Here is a 20,763-nt window from a genome sequence, read left to right as displayed (position 1 = left end):
CATCCACGTGCATAAACGCATAAATGCATAAGGGTATGCAGTATTCTGTTTTTTCCTGGGCCTTATATGAGTCCAAATCCGGCTAGCTCAGACTGTAACCCACACAGAACTGCATAGACGAAAGTAAAAGACAAGAAGCACTCTTCAGTGCAATACAACAAGGGCACTGCACAATCTGCTGCTGAGATCACCAACAGGAAGAATGCCTTAGGAATGTCAGCAGGATGAAATTCCTGTTGCAGTGAAAGAATGTTATATGTATAGTGGGAAACGTGCCAGACATGAGGTCCACAGGGTACAATCAAAAAATTGTGAGAAAAAATTTTGAGACCAGAGGCCATTGAAAATAAGTATGTGCCTGGCACATGACTGGGAGCTGGCTTACTATCTACAGTAGTACATTTTGAGTAAGTTTATCTGTATGTTAAGGGCTCTTGATTTCATTTATCAGGGGAATAGTTAAAGTATGTGTGAGAGATTTCAAGACCCCCCCTTGAAGAGAAGCTGTGTCTTCTGCAAAGAATTCAAAGTCTCCAGTAGATGAGACAATTCTTTTGGCAGCTTTTTCTGAGATAGGAAGGTTTTTAGAAAGAATAGCTAACAGCACACAGTAGCATCTCACGTTAAAGCATTGCTGTTAGGCATGGCTCAGGTTTTATAAAGTAGAAAAACTTGAGAATTACTTAGGCCAAAACTCAGAACAAGTATAAAATGCCTTCCTAAGAAACTAAATAAGGAGTCAAAACAGACTTACGTCAGCACCAACTGCTGTACTTTCCAAGATAGAAGAAGACTACAGTAACACAAATCAGTCTAATTATCACAATGTTTCTTTAATGTCTATTATTATGATGCACCTTGCTTATATCAGGACCTAATTAAGCAGTGTTAAATGCTCAGTCATGTTCAGGCTACAGCCAGAAATAGACTAACTTCAGTCTGCAAACCTATTTCATTAAAAGCAGTATACACTGAGCTGTACATTCATGAATAATTGGATGCAGTGACTTTTTTATAATGTAATGATAAATTACAATGCATTACATTTTAAAATGTTATAATAATCTACAAGAGGAGTCTTACCATAGATCAGTACTACAGAGGCAACTCCAAATGCTTTAGGAAATGTTGTAGCCTGCTGGTTTCAATTGTGTGAAGTGTTTTGCTTAAAAATACTTAGCTAAGCTTCTTAGCTGAATGTAATCCATTACTATATATTGTGATCACTTGCTTCTTTCTTTTTGTCTCTTTCTCCTTAAACTATCAACAAATCCTAAGTCTAGGAACAGTAGATGTTTCCCATCTTTTCAAAATGTGTACTAAATAGACTGAAATTAAATGTTTGGCAACAAGAATCCCTCTGCAGCTGTTGAGAGCCTGAAGACTATCTGGGTGTTTTCAGATGTCCTGTTCTTACAGTGGTTTTTTGATGCTTATTCACTGTAGAGATTGAGGTTTCAAATTTGGTTGGAATTTTTTTTCTAGACTTTCCAGTTGCAATGATAAATTTGCAATGTTCACGACACCACTGTTGGTCCACACAAAACACATTAAAAAAATAGTTTAAAGTATGAACTATCCCTTTTTGACAGTAGAATTTGAAGCCTGTGAGCACGTAAATTTGAATATTGTTACAAATCTTTTAATCAACAGCCCAGTTAGCTTTTGTATTCTGTATTCATTTAAAACACAGTTTGCATGCCTAAGCATATACTGCTAAACTTTATTTTCCTTGTAGTTGCTTAAGGGATCCAATTTTCATCCCAAACTTAGACTCCTCCTCAATGTTGCCTAATTACATTACTTCTGGCACCTTCAGAGTATGCTGAGGCTGTTATTTGCTGATGATAAATATGAACATCTATTCCCACAATTCAGGTAATCTTAACAACATAGACTAATTAGGGTTCACTCTGACACTAATCTGCAGAGACTCAGGCTTGCTGAAAAAAGAACTGATGGTACTTAGTAAATTTTAACCCTTTTGGAAACAGTGTCAGCCCATGCAAATATGTGTCATCTGCCCACAGCAGTTTTGATACCACTAGCTTTGTACAACTTGCATTCAGCAGACCTCTGCCTAAATGGGCCAGTACCTCCCATTTGAAAATCCAACCCAATATGGACAAACTGGATGGCAACATGTTTGAATCTGGGAAAGAAAGCAGACAAAAAAGAGCAGTCATTCCATTGTGTTAAATAAGAAAATTATTGCATATCTTTGCACAGTAAAGAAGATTTTTAATACAAATGCTCTCGGCATAATTATGGACATTTGTCTACCCTAGTCTTTAATTTTGACTAACCTCTTTAGGATAAAAGACTGAGTTCCCTCTGTAACTAATCTTGGTGGCAGAAAGCAGATCAGTGTCTTAGTGAATTATACAAAACAGCCACCTGCATTAAACAGGCTTCTTTGCTGCAATTCCTAATTGTTTGCATCCCATGAAAAAAGTTCTCCAGTACTCATTAAGTATCATGGAAAAAGTTCTTGTTGTTCCAAAGTTATTGGCAATGCCAAACAGCTGCCAAGGGAGGAGTTTGCAGGTCCTTCCAGCAGCGAAACAGTTTGAAAGTCAGGGAAAAGGTCAGAATTAAACAGTAGTTACAGAGGATGGAACTGTGGAATCATCATAGAATCATCAGTGTTGGAAGAGAACTTTTAAGTAACCATCAAGTCCACCATCCCCCCCAGCATTATCACTGCAACCACTGAACCATTAAACCACACCACCAGCACCAGATCCAGACATGCCTTGAACACCTCCAGGGATGGTGACTCCACCATCTGGGACATCTGTTCCAATGCCTGACCACCCTGACAGTGATAATTTTTTTCTAATATCTAATCTGAATCTCCCGTGTTGATTGACTGAGGCCATTTCCTCTTGTCCTCTCACTGCAGGCACGTCAAGGGAGACTGACCCCCACCTCACTACACCCTCCTTTCAGGGAGTTTTAGAGAGCAATGGGGTCAGCCCTGAGCCTCCTCTTCTGGAGATTAATTAAACAACCACAGCTCCTCGTAAATGTGTTTTCCAGGCCCTAGACCACCGACATTCGTGTAAACAGGTGGCGTGCCCACGTGCGCCTGCAGTTTTACCGGGGCCTCGCTATCCCCAAGCTATGCCCCCGCACAGTCACAGCGCCTCCATCTCGAGCCTCGGCCGCGGCCCCGCTGGAGGCCGCAGCGCGGGGCCGGCAGGGGGCGCTGCCCGCCAGTCCCGCCGGAAGCGGCGCTGCTGTGGCGGCGCGCGGTGTGTGCGCGGCGCGGCCATGCCGGGCAGGAAGTCTTCCAAGGAGAAGAAGCGGCGCCGCTCGCGTTCCTGCTGCCCGGAGGGAGCCCCGGGGCCGGACGGCAGCGACAGGAAGCGGCGGAGCACCGAGTCCAGCCACGGCGCCCTGGAGGTAGCGCGGGCAGAGTCGCGGAGTCTGGCCGGTGCTGTGCCGCCTCTGCCTTCCCGGGCGCGTCCCGATCGCGCGTCCTGGCGGCAGAGGCCTGGCTGCGGGAAGGGCCGGGCTCAGTCGCGCTGGTCGGTGTGCGGCTGCAGGGAGCGGCCGGGAGGGCGGCGCGAGGATGGGCAGCAAAGGCAGAGGCAGCGGCGGGGGCCGGCCGAGCCCTGGCGCGCATCCCGAGAGCACCGGTCTGTGTTTTCCATGTGTGAGGGGTGTGGCGTACGAGCTCGGGTAGTGCCCGAGCAGTCGTGGTTCTCATACCTGTGGCCTTGTGAGTCTTCTCAAGGATGTGTTGGTGTGCGAAAAATGGTTGTGACATGCACGCCTAAGTGAATTCTGAGCCTGAAAAAATACATTTCTGGCTGGTGGTTTGGTTTTGATTTTTTGTTTGTTTGGGGTTTGGTTTTGTTTGGGTTTTGTTTGTTTTAATTAGTTTTTTCTATTCTAGAGGTCCTCCGCTGGTGTATGGAGGATGTATTTTCTAATACGAAGCCCATTTTAATTCTGTGAGGGCTGCCACACAGGGGATTGTATCCCAGTTTCTGTCTTAGCAGGGTAGCTGTAAATGATGAGCTTTATGCTTTAACTGCCCAGCTAATCAGATGGATTTCTTCTGTGTTAAAGCATGCTTTCATGTATAAGCACTAGCTAAGTATTTGCAGATAATATTTCCCAGTTAATATTTAGGAGTACTTTTCACTTCCTGAAGCTTTAAAAAATTTTCCTAGTGCAATAATGTTTTCAGTAGTAAAATATGTAGCTTCTGTAATGCAGTTATCTTGCAATATGAAACACTGGAACTTGAGAAGTCCACATTAAGATGCACCTTGCATTTATGAAGAGAAAATTATTGCAAGATGAAGCTGTAATTTTATGTCTTCTCCAATTCACTAGAAAATGTGCCTTCCTTGATTTTAGGAAACAAAATGCAATGTACTCTCTGGAGAAAAAGTGGAAGAAGCTGAACAACCCAGTGATATAGAAGAAGGAGGATTAGATCTCACTGTGTCACTCAAACCTGTCAGTTTCTACATTGGGGACAAAAAGGAAATGCTTCAACAGTGTTTCTGTGTCATAGGGGAGAAGAAACTACAGAAGATGCTGCCTGATACTTTAAAGGTACCGAAATACATTTACCATTTATATACTTACCATGATCTTGAATGCTTGTGTAACAAAGAATACTTATCTCTCAAGCCTAGTGCATTTATGTTTTAAAAGCTGCCTGTGTATTTCTCAATTAAAGAACTTTCTATGAAGTCAAGTACCTTTCTTCAGTAGTCTCCCAGTCATCTGTCTAGAAGTGAGACAGAAATTTTCTTAAAGATTTGCTGTTGTTATTCCAGGTTACTCCTTTTCCTACTGCTCAACCATTTCTAAACTTCAGGTTTTAGCTTTAGACTGTTCATCTGTACTGGTTAGTTAAATGCACGGTGCCATGGTTATGAGGAGTAAATACAGTATTGTTGTTCACTAACTGATGTGCTGATTTATAAATAAAATACTGATTTCTGCTCGTGGCAACTGATTTCTTTGTGTGGTATGAAAGCAGTGTCTGAGATAAGAAAATAAAGCCCATTCTTTTTAAACCGCTTCTGAAGCTGTAACTCCTATGGATTAAAGGTGGTTCTACTGGCTTAGAGCATATGCTTTTTGAGTCTTGTGAACAATAGGACTTAAAATTAACTAGGCTAGCACCCTGTGCAGAAGAAGAGGCTGCAAGTGAAATGTCATCTGTGTAATGCTTGTTACTAGTTGTAAATTTTTTATCTCAAATTTTTATCTAATGAGTTGTATTATTAATATAAGTGAGACGGGACTTCTTCATTTTAAACACATGGCAAATTGCACACAGGCTTGTCCATTTCTCATCTCTGGCAGAAGAAGAAGAGGTTGAGAAGCTGGAAGGAAAGATGTTACTGAGTTTGTAGGGAAATTGCCTCATAGAACCAAACTTAAAATATGACTGAGAGTGTTGCAACCTTTTTAGCAGGTCCTAGTTTTGGTACTTGTACGTGGTATCATAGCTCATTTGAAAATGTGAAATTCCCAAATGTTACCAAGAGGTATGAGATTTGAAAGTAACTGGAATACCAGTAAAATCTGTGGCAATGTATGGTATGTACCAAGCATGAGAAATGAATCACAGTTTACATACTTTCTTTATTTTCTGTGTTGTGATATCCATCTGTTGGTATGTTGTCAATGGCATTATTTTCTCCAGTTTGTGGATTTGTATTCAGCAGTTGCCTCTGATCTTTGCAAGATTAATTACGTAACCCAGCTTCCCCCTAGCGATAGAAAACTAGGAATAACCCGGTCTGCAATTTTTTGCTGTTCCATGCTTCACACATATGGTCTGGTGTTTCTGGTGCTCAGTGTTGTAGCTGCATTAACAACTCTAAGCCATAGATCAGGTAACTGATAGAGTGTGTATTGCTTAATTTTTTCAGATGAAACCCACACATATGCTATTTCTTAACTGAAACACCTGGTTTTCTACAGCAGTTGCATCAATGCAGATCAGAATATGGGAGAGGCTTTAATCCAATTTAATTCTTCATTACAGTTAATTACATCTTTAATTACTCTCTTCTCAAAAATTTTTAGTAGCTTGTGGTTTGTCTTATCTGTCTCCTTAGAACTGTTCCATGGATGAAATCAAAAGACTTTGCATGGAGCAGTTGGAGCTGTTATCTGAAAAAAAACTGTTGAAGATACTTGAAGGTATGAATGAAACTTTAAGATTCCACTGTACACCAGAGAATAGACTGCCTCAACTGAATTTGCATTCTTTTTAGCTACTTTAAAAAAAAAAAAAAAAAAAAAAATATATATATATATATACATACACACAGACACACACTAGGAAGTATATATTAGTGTGTACATAATCGCTCAGTTCCACCAAGACACACAGTTCACGTACTTTGGTTAAGGATATAGTATTCCAGCTTTTCACAGCTTTATTAAACTTGCACTTGATATTTAATGAATATAGAACTTATTGGTAGACATATTTCTGTCTTATCAGTGAAGAAAAGCTCTTCGAGTCTGAGTGCTCCAGAGTATCTTGCTGTTAATTCTGTACTTTATTTTTAGCATGCACAGTATTGTACTAATCAGAGTAGCAAATCAGATTTTTTTTAATCCAGTATAAATGTGTGTGAAGCTAACAGAAGACTCCCAAATAAGGGTCTTGGTTTTGACTAAGTCTAATTATAGAACTTCTGCTTGAACTTGGAAAAATCCTCTTCTGATTGCAATAGAGTTAATAATTAAAAGTAAATTTAAGTATGTAGTATTAATTATATCACTTTCCTAAATTTTCATGTTTGAAACTGTGTATATCTAGGCAAGATTGGAGCTGATTCTGATACTGACGAGGAGGCAGATGGAGGAGACAAGACTGGAGGTGATTCAGTCAGTCAGTGAGTAAAAGACAAAACACTTAAACCTAATTTAAGGAGAGTGAACAATTCAGAGATTTTTCATGAGAAATTATCAAATATATAATTGAAAGATCCAGTTGCTATATCCTTAATTAATTACTCAAGTTGAATGACTATGAACTATGGCTGCTAGCAAGCCCGAAACTAACAGACATGATTTTGTCACTTTGTGACACGAGGTGTGTCTTGAGCACATAACTGGGTTTGTAGTGGCATATTACCTATTGGCTGAGTTGTGGTAATTAAACTTTCATTATTGTGTCCTGCAACAGAAGTGGTGTGATTTAGGTTAACTGTCTTTGTGTGAGCTAAAGCAGTAAACCCTTCCCACTTAGGTCGGTGAATTGTTTAAGTGTACTTTCAGTTCAGGTGAGATTTATCCCTTCTCTTTCAACTTTTCATTCTGGTCCTTTATTCCTGCCCCAGTTGAAGCAGCACTGACACCTGTTCAATGCACTTTGTATAAGGAGTGCTACAGAATGTAGAGTTTCAAGAACAGGCTTGAAACTCAAGGAGGCTTCTGGTTTCTTGCTCTTTTCTTGGCATCTGGCAGTTTTGTAAAAGACAGCATTTCTTAACCTTTTCTTAAAATGCTTCACTCTTTTTTAAAGACTGTTTCTTTGTCAGGAGTTCACCTCTTTGATAGTTTCTATGGAAGTAGTGAAGGGAAAAGGAAAGTTACTAGTAATCATGCACAATGCATCAAATGTAGTGAGGCGAACTTGTTTCTAGAAGACTAATAAGCTTTTATGTTTTCAGTACTGACCTGATTTCAGGTGGTCCACAGATTCAGGATACACTTAATAAACCTCTGAGACAGTACAAGACAATGCACCAGAGATGGCAGATTAAACTTCCAAGCTACTGGTTTGGTTAGTTTATCTAAACCTCCTAAGTAAGAGCAAATGGATGGGAAAAGTAGTAACACTAATTCAATTTTCACATTCTGGTCAGAATTTTGCTTTAGCACAGACCTAGTTTCTGATTCCATCTTTGATTGAAAACAAGCTATGAAGTTACCACATAATTTTCTTTGATGACTTCTCATTATACAAATATACTAGAAAATGGAGTGAATACAAAGTTATGTTTCATTCTTTCCCTTGTGACACAGTTTTAATACTCTTTGACTCTGTTTCTTCTAAGGTTCCATTTGGAGCCCATTGTTAATGTATCCCACTGTGCTATTTGTTGCATACATGATCTGTGAATGAGGTTGTTATTAGTCAGCTTTAAAAATTAGTTTTCCTATTTTGGACATTGCCCTCTGCTGGCTGTTTGGAAAAGCAGATAGAAAAATTTTAAAACTACTAAATGTACTAACTATTGGGTCTCTTTATGTAGTGTAGTGGTCTCTATGTGGAATAGTCTCTGTTAAGTGATTGATAATTTGCCAGTGAAGTTCTAAATAGAATGAGAAGACAGACTTGGTGGCTAAATGAGCCATAAAAAATACCCAAGTTTTTTGATTCTGTGAGACATTATGTGTTGTTTTGGGTTTTTGTTTAAGGCCTAACTCACAAGCTATTTACTATTGCAAAATATGTTAAATGTTCTTTATCGCCATGATGTATGGCAGGAGTATTGCTGCTGGATTTCAGTAAGGTTGTTCTGTGTCTTCAAGGTATTTCAAAGCTACTGTTGAGACAAGTATTTATGATCCTTTGATGCAGTAGACTGTGAAAGTTCTTTCTTATATGGAAATTATTTGAGCTGGTAAAAATCTAAAAAGAGGAAATTAATAAATAAAACTATCACATAAGAAAAATCAGAATTTACCAGTTTTTAGCTAGTGGATATCTGAAGACAACCTATTTTTCCATGCCAGTTAGGAAGGTTTCAGTAACTGACTGTAAACAAGAAGAAATTGTGTTTCAAAAAGGTAAAAGAAACTAAGAGATGTTCATAGCTGTAGAGCAGATTGCTTCCTATGACAAACAGTGGTTGACGTGCCCCTTGTTCTTGTATCTGTATCCTGATAGTTCAGGGTTTCAGACCCCTCCAAGCTGGGCAGGCAAGTTTTAGGAATTTGGGATTTTCTTCTCCCTTTCAAAAATAGCATTCTGTTTTGGTGGGTGCTATCTGAGAACCTTGACTCCACAGTTCAGCTGTGTGATAACATTAGCAAAAAGAAAACAAAACAGAAAAGTTGTTTGGATGATAGAAAAATAAAGGGATAGGAGAAAATGAGGAGAATTAATTAATGAAGAGAATGTATTAGAATAAATGAGGAGAATTAATTAATTTTATGTTAATCTTGAAATTCAGTGCTCAGTAAGTAGACCAATATGATACTTTTACAACTGTAAACAGTCACAAGCACTTTTTACTAAGTAGTCTAATCTTTGGGCCTTGGGTCAGCTTCTTTATAATCTGTGTGTAAATAATTATAAATAATTATAAAAGCAAGTTTTCAAAACTTCAGAAAACTCTGTTTCAGCAACAAGTCAGCCACTAGAGAGGCTTAAGGTGCATATGTGAAAAAACAGTGAAAACTGCATTGCTAAGACAAGCAAGCATTGTTTGTAATAATTAATTACAATTCTTATCTGGATTTAAGTAGGTAAATTTGTTTGCCCTGGGAATAGAAAAGACTTTTCATAACAAAAAAGGCATTTTCTCTATTTATATAATAAGTGTTAGTTCTTCTTAGGTTATCTTCATTGCTTGTGGCTTTCATATAAATTACTTCTTTTTCCTGCATTCTGTTATAACTTATTTAAATCTGACTTGTATTAGTTTTTTTCGTGGAAATGTAAATGTGGAAAGGGAAAAGGTGAGTAGCAAGTTGTACTTTATTCAAAAGTGTTTTAACTGATTGGAAACATCCCTTTGTTTCTATCATTAATGTCCTTTGAAAAAACTAAATTCAACAAACATACCTTTAGCTGTCTGAATATATCAACTGAAATGCAGAAAGCTTGAATCCATAAACTAGAGAAATTTCAAATGAAATAAGCAAATGACTCTCAGTCTCTAAAGAGCTGTTTCCTGTCTGTACCAGCTAAAAGTTGCAGGAATTTAGGGATGTTCCTCTGGTTACAGGAAATTTGCAAAATTCAGATCTTTATGTGAAGCTTTTTGATGCTATTGCATCTAACTGTAAATTGAATCTTCCTTTTTTGGTTTTTGCACATATCCTCATTCTGTTACTGGAAGTGAAAGTCCTGAAGCTTTTCTTGAATTTCAACTATGTAAAAGCTTCACGTGCTTACATTAACATGTAAAACATTCGCTCTTTTATTTTATCACCAGCTTGTTCTGTGTGAAGCATTAGAAATCTTGCAATAACCATGCAGAAGAACCGAAGAAGCAGGGCCTATATGTGCCAGTAACTGGAACATGCTGTTGCAATGGATAAATTGTGTTATTTGTCAGATCTGTATAGGTTTTTGAATATGCAGTTCTCAGATTTTTGTTGATGTTTCTGTGTTAGTCTGCAATAGAATACTGTTAAAACAAGATAGTTACTGTAAATGAAGCTTCCAACTAAACATCAGATATTTAATTGACAGGACCCAGATAATGTCTTGCAAAAACCAAGCAGGTATTCTTCATCTTGTTCAAGAAGTGTTAGCATGTTTTTGAGCTGTTTCTTTTCTTTTACCTGAATTGACTCTTCAAATATCCTCCAGAAGAAGAAGTGAACATAAGTTACATGCTGTATTAGTAAAACACTATTGCAAGAAAAAGCATTCTAATGTCATTATAATGATCAATGTTCATATGGGTCTGAGTAAATGATCTTTTGCCTTCAAAATCATATTGGTCTTATTTTTTTTACTGAGTGAAAATTTGCAGTTTAATATTTTCTCTTTTAAAAATTTATAGGCATTTTACTAGTTTGCAGTCAAAAGTGCGGTTTTTACTTGTTTTCTTTTGGAAAGGTTAGCAGTTAAAAGTTTTGTCTTGTTACAACGTGTTGTGCTCCTGGCGCTGGGCTGTTCACAAGCATGCAATTATCATCTGATATTTACCCCGTAAGACAATTTGGTTATTTTCAGCATTTGGAATCACTGAAACAACCAGCATGAATCACTGAACAGATACATCAGCATTTGGCTAATTTGCTTCACTGCCTTCTGTTCTTGTGGTGTCCTCAAACATCACCTGTAACAGGACTGATGGACTTTGCATTGCTCATTAAATTATTTGATTAACGCCTGTCTTTTGAGATACCTTTTTTGAGAAGCCCTACTTTGTAAGAACTTTTTTCCCTTTTGTTTTTTTAACTTGCTACTTAATGCTTGTTAATTATTTTGGTTCTCATTTGTCATTGAAAACTTGGAACAAAAATTTGCAGGAATCTTTCAAGGACTTGAAACTTCTGGAAATGGTTTTTAGGCCTGGAACTGAGAGCAAAGGCAAATTTTAATTCAGGAAGGTACATCATGTCAAAAATAACATAGGTCCCGATCTCAAGTCTCGCTGAAGATTTAAGTGAATGATACTTTTCCTTCTGGTCTCCAACCCCAGTGACCACTGAAACCTGATATCCCTGCCGCCAGTGTGGGAGAGCTACTCTCTCAATCCTTAGCCATCTGATCCTCTGCCAGTACCCCTTTTCCTAACCTTTGCTTTTTTTTTTACCCCACTTTGCATAATCTGCTGGAGTTGAGTACCAAATCACCTTCAAACCCTGATGCTTTGAGAGCTGTATGAATTCCTGCAGCAAATTGTGTGCAGAAACCATTTGTGTGAGCCCAGTTAGGGATTACACTAATGTGGTGCACGCCAACATGAAATGCATGCTCTATGTAAAATGAGGTAAATTTAAATTTACAACGTTTGTTGTCAGCAAATTGTAGCTGTAGTTAGCTTCTTTCTACTGAAAGATCATACTGTTAAAATGTTGTTCTGTTTAAAATAATAAATTAAAAGTGCTGAGTTTATTGCTTGGAAGATTGACTTTGAACTGAACTGTCATCTTGAGGGAGAAATATAAAGGCTGGCAAAAGAGAGACACTCCAAATTAATATTGTCACTTACCAGCATAGCATGGTATGCCGGTAAGTGACAATAAAAAGAGAGTATTAAATGTGTCTAAGGTCCCTTAATTTCAGAATAATGTATCTTCTGCTTCCATTGTTTGATGATCCCCCCTTTCTTAAATGTATACCACAGTACAGATAATTAGGGAAAAAATGTTTTTCACTAGCAAACAGATAAAACAAGGCTAACAAGTTAAAAGCCAAACTGAGCAATGAACTTAAAATGCATTTGTTGGGCCAGTAGGTGGTGCAAAATGCTTGCCTACAAAGCAAAGTCATGAAGGTTCAGCAGCAGTGCAGTCCAATACAATCAATTCTGAGACAGTAAAACATGCTGTAAAAGTACTTCCGTGTTGTAAAAATTCTTTTTCTGATGGTAGTCTCTAAAGGAATATAAGTTTGCTGTAATAATTGTTGAAGCATCAGGAAGAAACTTTGCAAGTTTCAATGTGTGTTTTTTTTTAAAAGTTGGTAATTTCTTTTTACAAGACTGTTAAAATGGTTGTGGATAATTTCACAGTCAATGTTTGAACTATAGTGGTCACTTTGTTTTCCCTTAAAGAGTTGATTACAGTTCCTCATCAGACATCAAGGTGATACCAGAGTTCTGAAATCTACTGTCTGAATACTGCTGGTGCAAGATCAGGCTTTTTAAAGTGACACTGCTGTCCAGTGCAGACATGACTACTAAGTTTAAAATGGTGAAGTATATGTGTGAAGGAGAATGGGACAGGAGCAGCCAAAGCTGCTTCTGCTCTTAGTGATGATCAGGGTATATCACAACCTACTTTTGGTCAAGAGTTAAATAACTAGATAGAACAAATTGTTAGGAATTGCTTTAAAAAAAAAAAGCCAAAAAAACAAGTGCTTCCATCCACATCTGCTGACCAATAGCTGGTCTGAAACCCACATCTCTCCCTGGCTGCTGGCACAGAAGTCCACAAGGTTTGTATCCTTGTTGCTGTTGCTGCTCAGACCTCCGTGTGCATGCAGGCCTCTCTGATGGCAGGTGCAGGTCTGTGATTGCCCCCAGTAGCTGATGCTGTTCATCTCTGGGGTATCTAGTGCTCTATTATTGTCCCTCAATTTGCCTACTTGCAGAACCCAGTCTATTTTTGGAATTTTGCCTCTGATTTTACAGTCTGTTTGATACCTTAGTCCCAGACCTTGCATCCTGCTTCTTGTGTAGGCTAGCTTGTGGTTTGCTAGGGAATTACAAGCATCTGCTTACAGCTGCATGACACTGAAAATCCTGGAAAAGGTGTACATTTTTCATTCTGTCTGATTTCTATCAGCACAGTCCTGTAGGCCCTTCTGACCTGTGGTCCTCTTTGCAGTTGCTGGCACACATGTGTAGGCATATTTAGATTATTCTCATCTTGTTTGGAAAAGGAGTTAGTGTAGCCATGTGGCTCAGTAAATAGGCAGAACAGTCTGGTGTTCACGTCCAAGGCTTTGCTAGGCAAGTGTATTGACCTGTTTATTGTCCTTAATGAGTTATTGCATGATACTTTACACATTTTTCCAATGACTGAAAAAAAAATTGGGGGAAAAAAGGAGAGTCTGTTGATGTAGCCTTTGCCACTTCAGAAAAGGAAGTAGAAATGAAAATAACTTCTCTCATCTCAGGCCATGATTTCTAGAAATATTATGGCTTTTCTCCTCCTGATAAAACCATTGGGCGTATGGAAAAAACCCAACTTGTAAAGCACAACGAAAATAAGACGTGTGTTCACTTTCAGTAAAGCCCTAAAGGCCATTACCGAGAAACAAGTTGTTAGTCACTATATTTACATCTGTGACACCAGAATACTGCTTCCTTTTTATAGTGTTATTAAGTTCCCGTGGCCAGGAGAGCTGCATTGATTCCATATTAATACAGATGAAGCCAATGACACACTAACTTCAGTTTAGAAATTTTGCAGTTCTGTTGTCAAAATGCTTACTGGATGTGGCAACTGATCTCTTCATGTGATTCTGGATCGTTCCACCTGTGCTCTTCCTGTATGTTTTCACAGTAACTAGTATGTGTGAAGTACATGAAAGACATTAACCTTTCACTGAAGCGTCTCTTCCTTACACTTGATGTGTAGGGTTTCAACTCTTTACACAAAGGTAGACGTCTTTAAGTAGGAGAAATAGAGAAATGCAGGTACTGAATATGCTGTAATAGCTGAATTGTAAACAGTTTCATTTTAGGAGGTATCCCTTTGTGAAGCAAGAAGATTCTAGTTTAGGAGAGGTTGTTGATGGTCTGATGATAATTTCAAGAAAATAATTTTTTACTTTCAAAATAAGACAGTAAATAGTATTTGAGTGCAGCAGAAATTATCATTTTCCCAAACAATTTAATTATTTGACAATTTATTTTGAGTTTTACAGAAAAGCTCCTAATATGAGGAGCTTTTCCTTTATAACTGCTCAGCTGTGGTTCCTCAGTTATAGCCATTGAGGATTGTTGCTCTAAAAGGCAAGGATGCAGTGGAAATAATTGCTTTATCCTTGTGTATCACAAGGCAAAACAAAAAAAGTTTATTTTCGAGTGCTCACATTAGCTTTCTGTATTCCTTCTGCCCTTATTCCTACTGTAGCTGGCTTATTGGCCTACCACCTGATAATTTTTTGTTTCTAAAAAAATGTTCTGTTAAATTTTAAATTATGGTGATTAAAATGTGTTCTAAATTGTTTCCAGACAGGACAACAGTATAGACTCAACTTCTTCTCTGAGAGAAGACAGCAAGCTGGAAGGTCAGGAATCAAAGCAAGGTATGCTGTAGAGAAAGCTGAAATTTTGTGTTCTTGATGTTGGCCAGTGACTAATTCTAGGTAGCTGACAGCTCTCTTATGAACAGAGAATGAACATCCATTGAGAAAGAGTATTTTGTTTTGTGTACTTTCTCTTCTTAAATGCAAAAACATAGCTTGTGAGACTTTCAAGTACTACAGTGATTGGCAGCATAGAAAATGCAAAGGCTCCTAAGTTATTGGTGCAAATTTGCACTTTCTACACAAGAAAACAGTATTTTTAGTCTACAGTAGTATTTGTTTTACTCCAGTCATTAAATCAGCACATATAAAAACTGCCAATATTAGTTTGTGCATGAAGCACTAGATCTATAGGTGTTTCTGTCTCAGTCTGTTTATTTTCATTTTGACTGGCTCTAAGCAGAAAGATCAGAAATAGCTTGTCTAGTCAAGGAATGTTGCAAATGTAGCTCCTTCTAAGCTACATTTCTTTTCTGCAAAGATCTAACTTTATTTGCTTCTTGCAATTACTATTTTGCAATTCAGAATGTTGTTTAAAAGATGTCTCTTGGAATGACTTTTGAAATGTGTTTCTTTTCTGAATTAGTTAGTGAGAAGAGTTAAATGGGAAAGGAAAGAGTCATACATAATAAAAGCACCAAAACTCTTAGGTGTGAGTTGCTATGACTGTGGATAATCCTTTAAGTGTTGCTTGTTGTACTATTGGAGGAACCTTAGAACTGACAGATTTCCTGCAGATTTCTTCCGCTTCTGTGTTATCAAAGGGAATTGATCGTTACTGCAAGTGATATCATTGTTGTTTTTTATGACTTAATCAACCAGAGCATCATGATTTCTTTGGGCTATAACAGTGGCTCCACTCAAGATGTTAGCTTTTAAGAACTTTTGAGACTATTGTATAGATTAGAAAGTGTAATTCCAGTCATTCTCCTTCACTGCAGCCTGAGAAGCTGTGGGAAAAAGAAGAGAGAATGAGAGAATAAGCAAAAGTGTATAAAATTAATGAGAGAATAAGCAAAAGTGGATAAAATTAAAATTTAAATATGGAATTAATTGTGCTGAAATGCACAAAATTGTGCATTTCCTTCATCTGTAGATAAAGGAAAAAGTAAAAGTTACCAAAATGAAACAGATAATGAGAAATGCCAGCTATGATCCTTATTACTGTAAAAACACAGGTGCAAAGAGGGAAATAAAGCTTGTTAGGTTATTAAACATCTGTAGGACGAAAAGCCTGAATGAGCACTGAATTCCACAGTTTTAGAGGTTCCAATTTCTAAACAGAACCCAAGGTTGTTCTGCCCAGCTTCTCATACTTACTAAGTCGGGGATAGACATGAATGACTTAATATTTTGTTCCTTCTTAATGTGACAAATTGATTCCAAAAGGAATCCTATGGTGGGCTGACCCCAGCTAGCAGTAGGCCCCTGCCAACCCCTCAGTCACTTGTCCCCCAGCAGGATAAAGGTGACAGTCAGCAAAACAAAATGAGGACAACTTATGACTCAATATAAAGACTCTTCAATAAGTGAAGCAAGAGCTGTACATTGAAAGAAAGCAAAAATCAGAGACTTAGTTACAAGTTCCCATTGGCAGCCAGATTTTTAGCCACTTCCTGGAAAGCAGAGACTTGGCATGCATGACAATTACTTGGGAAGGCAGATGCCAGTGTTGTATGGTGGAGCATATCCCTTAGGTCAGTTTGGCTCAGCTGTCCTGGCTCTGTGTCCCTCCTAGTTTACTCTCTGTGGGGTCACAGTGAGAAACAAAAAGCCCTGAGGCTGTTCAAGCACTCTTGAGCAGTAGCCAATCTGGTGTGTTATCAACATGCTTCAGAAACAAATCCAGAAGCAGCATCATGCTCTCTGCTGTGAAGAAAATTAATTCCATCCCAGCCAGACTCAGTACAGGTCAGTTTAACTTTGGCAGTATATTAGCATGATCAGGCTCAGATGTTAAGTTTAAGGCTTTGAACTGTGATCCAGTAATGCAGCTGATTTTTTGATCCATGGGAATGCTGCTTGGTTGACCAGCATGTTAGGTAAACACTGACTGGTACTGTAAAGAAAAAATTACTGTTTCTTAATGCTGTTGTTTCCCATTCTGATCTTTTGCATACATTGTGGCTTGCAAGGTAAAGTTAAAAAGATACTGTTCAAAGATGACTAAATGGTATGGGAAATAGGGGAAACTGCATATGAAACTGAAATAATCTTGAAGTTACTGTCACAGTAGGAACATGCCAAGGCTACTTACGATCAAAGAAGACCTTTGTATGTTCATCTCATGAGTAGTTTTCATACACACTGCTGTGAGGAGAGTTTTTTGTAGCCTTGTGTATTTTTTAGGCTTTCAGATTTTATTATTTAAAAATTGTGATTTGTCTTGCTTTAAAAAAAAGGTTAAAAGTGATCTGTAAACTCCTTTTGTATGTCTTAACATACAAAAGATATTTTCAGATATTTTCATTATCTGAATTTGCTTTGCTGTTAGCTTTGTTTGGAATTTTTGAGGTGCCACATACCTTAGCTATGTGAGTGCATTTTCAGGGTGAGTGTGCAGAATTCTTAAATCTGACCTTAAATGCTATGATGATCACAGCCTGATACACAGTGATCACGAGTAACTGAATTTTTTCCTATAATACAAAAAAAATTCAATGCTGAATCAGCAAAACCCTAATGTTTTAAAATATTACTGTTGTTCATAAAACAATTTTGAGCTGTTTAGATCTTCCTTTCCTCCCTTCTTTTGTTTCCTTAAGTAGAGAAATTCCATTTATAGCTTTTGAAGTAGTCAGTATTGATCTTTTTTTTCCCACACCCTCAGGATAGGAGGAATGTTGTAAACATCAAGAAAAATAGGTCTTCCTCAGGTTTTTGGGCACTTTTCATGTATTAATACCAAGTGCATACAGGTACCATAAAGCATTTCAAATGTTTTTAAAAAAGGAATAACATTTTTCTAAAGCCTTTTTTTCCTGTGCAAGTGGTAAAAATGGTATTACCAAAAGTAATAACTTAATAATAATAACTTAAAAGTAATAACTTAATTATAAAGTCTGTGTAATCAGTAACTTTATGGTCTTCTGACTACACATTATTCATTTTAAGCTGGAAGTAATCCTGCTCTTAATTTCCACATTTACAAAAGCTATTGAAAGAGTGAACTTCTGAGGCTAGTGTCAAAAGCAAGTCTTGCTACAGCCAAATTGAGAGAATGGTTAGTTAGGTTTTGTTAGAGCTTTGCTTTGATTTTATTGAGCTGCTTCTTCTAATTATGTTTTTAAAAATACACTCCCAACTTTCAGCCACAATTAAAAACCAAAGTCCTAAATTCCTCCATGTTTTTACATGGAGTTAAATACATCTGGAGGACTAATGATAAATTCTGAGTTGTTGCACTATAAGTAGAGTTTCTATTAATTTTAATCTTGTGTCACACTAAAGTCCCCCCCCCTTAAAAAACATAACATAGTTGAGCATAATTTTTGAAGGTGCATTCTGAAAATTAGGTCTATTTAAGAGAAAAATGAATATCAGTTTTGCACTGCAAAAGCTTTCTTTAATAAAAAATTTTTTGACAATTTAATTAGGAAAATAGGTAATGTATAATAGCTAACTTCACAGGAAGGAATAAATTTTTCTGGTATTGCTGCTTTGCTGTACTGCATGTTCTTTAAGAATTGCGTAAAGATGCATTACAACTTGTATAAATTAGTGCTTTCAAAGTTGAAGGAGATGAGGAGCGTGTTATCATATAGATTTTTTTCTAGATTTTTTTCACTCTCTTAATTTGCAGAGTAACACTTCAAGCAGAAGTGATTTTGTAAGATGAGGTAAAAACAATTCTGTTAGGCAACTCTGTGATAGTTATGTTTGTGTTACAGGCAAGGGAGAAGATAGTGATGTCCTCAGCATAAACGCAGATGCATATGATAGTGACATAGAAGGACCATGCAATGAAGAGGATGGTCCAGATGTGCAAGAGAGCACTGTCAGAAGTGGAGCTGGCCAGATAGATGACCTTCAGAAGGACATTGAGAAGAGTGTGAATGAGATTCTGGGGTTGGCAGAGTCCAGCCCAAAGGAGCCCAAAGCAGCAACCTTAGCTGTTCCTCCATCAGAAGATGTTCAGCCATCAGCACAACAGCTGGAGCTTCTGGAACTCGAGATGAGGGCCAGAGCTATTAAGGCTCTGATGAAAGCTGGTGATGTAAAGAAACATCCCTGAGACTGTTCAGATTTCATTTTCACTGTTTGTTTCGAAGAAGGTCATGTCTGTTCTCTTCGGTGCTACAGTATGTTTGGGTTGGGTGTGACATTCCTCATTCAGACTGTATCGTGTATCCTGACCCGTGGTTCAGTGGTTTTGTTGCCTTTAGTGTGCTGCTTCCATGACATGCACAAACAGTGGTGGATGCTTCCCTGAAATGAGGTGTCCTTTGGCTGGGTCACCTCCTCAGGGAGTCACACCACATACGGAGCTCTGCCAGGTATCTGGTGCCTTCCAGAAAGGTTGTTGTAGAAATGTAGAATCATTGAATGGTTAGGGTAGGAAGAGATTTGAGACTGCTTAATTCTTCTTGGGGCCCATCTCATCATAATGTAGGTATTCCAATTAAAATGTGACACTTTGTGTAAAAGCATACTTAGTGTTTAAAATTTGAATTCCTAAAGGGAGGGATTTTTACCTTTCAAGTAAACAGTTGAACATGTTATTTTCAGAGTTATGAAAGTGCCTGAAAGAGACAGAGCAGAGTTTTTTACACTGCCATATAGTTCTGTCACTTTTCTCCACTCTTATCTTTTGTATTATAACTGAAGAAAGCAGAGTTTCTTCCTAACTGGAAAGCTTTTCTTTTGAATATTTGGCATAATATTTAGCAAATCCAACAGTTCAGAAGACCTTGAGCTTTTGACATTCAATTGATGTAGTCATTTCATGTCCCCTGAAAGTGGGAAAACCCACCTAATTTCAGTATGCTTTTTTAGAAAAGGCATTTAATTTATTTATGAGGGTTTAAAAAACAAATTCTATTTTTATCCATTTCAAGGTATTTCTTTATTAATAAATTGAATTCCAGAATGTATTTTCATGCTATAATTTCTTTCAACAATTAAAATTATTTTAATTTTTTTTGGACTAGTGCTGGTTTTATGTCTTGCTGCTAATCAGAGCATATTAAAATATTTGTGTGTTTGTTTACACATGCAGACGTCAGTTTATTTCTTTAAAGGTATGAAGTTTACAATTGTACTGTTTGTTAAGTAAAATAATGTATTATGGTTTTTTATTCGCAAATTTTCCTTGGTTGTTACTTAGAAAGCCAGTTTTACATGCTTTGCAACAGTAGCAGACATAATTTCCCCTACTATTGTGTAATATTATTTCAAACCTTCGTCTATTCAGATATTATATCTTGAATCCTTTTAAGGTTTATAATTTTCTTTTTTTTCTTCCATCTTATCCCTTTTCTTCCTTGTCTTTATTCCGTTTCTTTTTTACCAGTTTCCTTTTAAACCCTTTTCTATAGCAAACTGCTTGGATTTCTTAAGTATGATTGATTTCCTCTACAACCAAAATTATTGTAAAATGTTAGTGCAGTGTAAATTTGATAATAAACTAAAACCTTCATTAAATACAGCTGATAAAATTATAGTGTGCTTCTACTAAGTGATGTCAGTGACCTGGGTAAAGTGCACCTGACTCCAGTCTTATCCACATCGTCAACATTTTTTCTATTATTTTGTAGCAAATGGATGTTGTAAGTGAAAATATATACACACAATTCAAAAGGTAACTTTACTGTCTGAAAATCTATGGGTGTTTTCTTTGGTCAATTCCATTTACATGTTTGTTGAACTTGTGTTTTATTTGAGTCTGGAGAAACTAAAGAAGTAATCAGAGAAGGACAGCTGGCGAAACTTAAATGTGCTGTCTTCTCTTTTACAAAGTCATAGGCTGGTGGAGCTGTGTTAGATTTCAAAGATACACTTCAGTGCTGCTGTACTTTTGTCATTAAGGCACTGGGTGCCTCATCTTTCCTGCTGTGGAAGTGCAAATCTTGCTTGCAAGGACATTTCCTGCATCACCA

At 37.5% G+C, this 20,763-nt stretch overlaps 1 protein-coding gene across 1 annotated transcript; it reads left to right on the top strand.

The window, feature by feature from the left end:
* The first annotated feature begins 3,111 nt into the window (after positions 1-3,111).
* On the top strand, positions 3,112-20,469 carry CAAP1 (caspase activity and apoptosis inhibitor 1). Its single transcript, XM_059836535.1, has 6 exons — positions 3,112-3,408; positions 4,375-4,575; positions 6,099-6,183; positions 6,812-6,887; positions 14,592-14,665; positions 18,556-20,469. Exons 1-6 carry the CDS (start codon positions 3,127-3,129, stop codon positions 18,897-18,899), a joined length of 1,062 nt encoding a protein of 353 aa, XP_059692518.1. The 5' UTR covers positions 3,112-3,126; the 3' UTR covers positions 18,900-20,469.
* Positions 20,470-20,763: the final 294 nt, after the last annotated feature.

This window comes from Haemorhous mexicanus, chromosome Z (assembly GCF_027477595.1).
Source record: "Haemorhous mexicanus isolate bHaeMex1 chromosome Z, bHaeMex1.pri, whole genome shotgun sequence".
NCBI lineage: Eukaryota > Metazoa > Chordata > Aves > Passeriformes > Fringillidae > Haemorhous > Haemorhous mexicanus.
The sequence above is the reverse complement of the archived record's forward strand: the minus strand, read 5'-3'. Positions and strand labels throughout refer to the sequence as shown.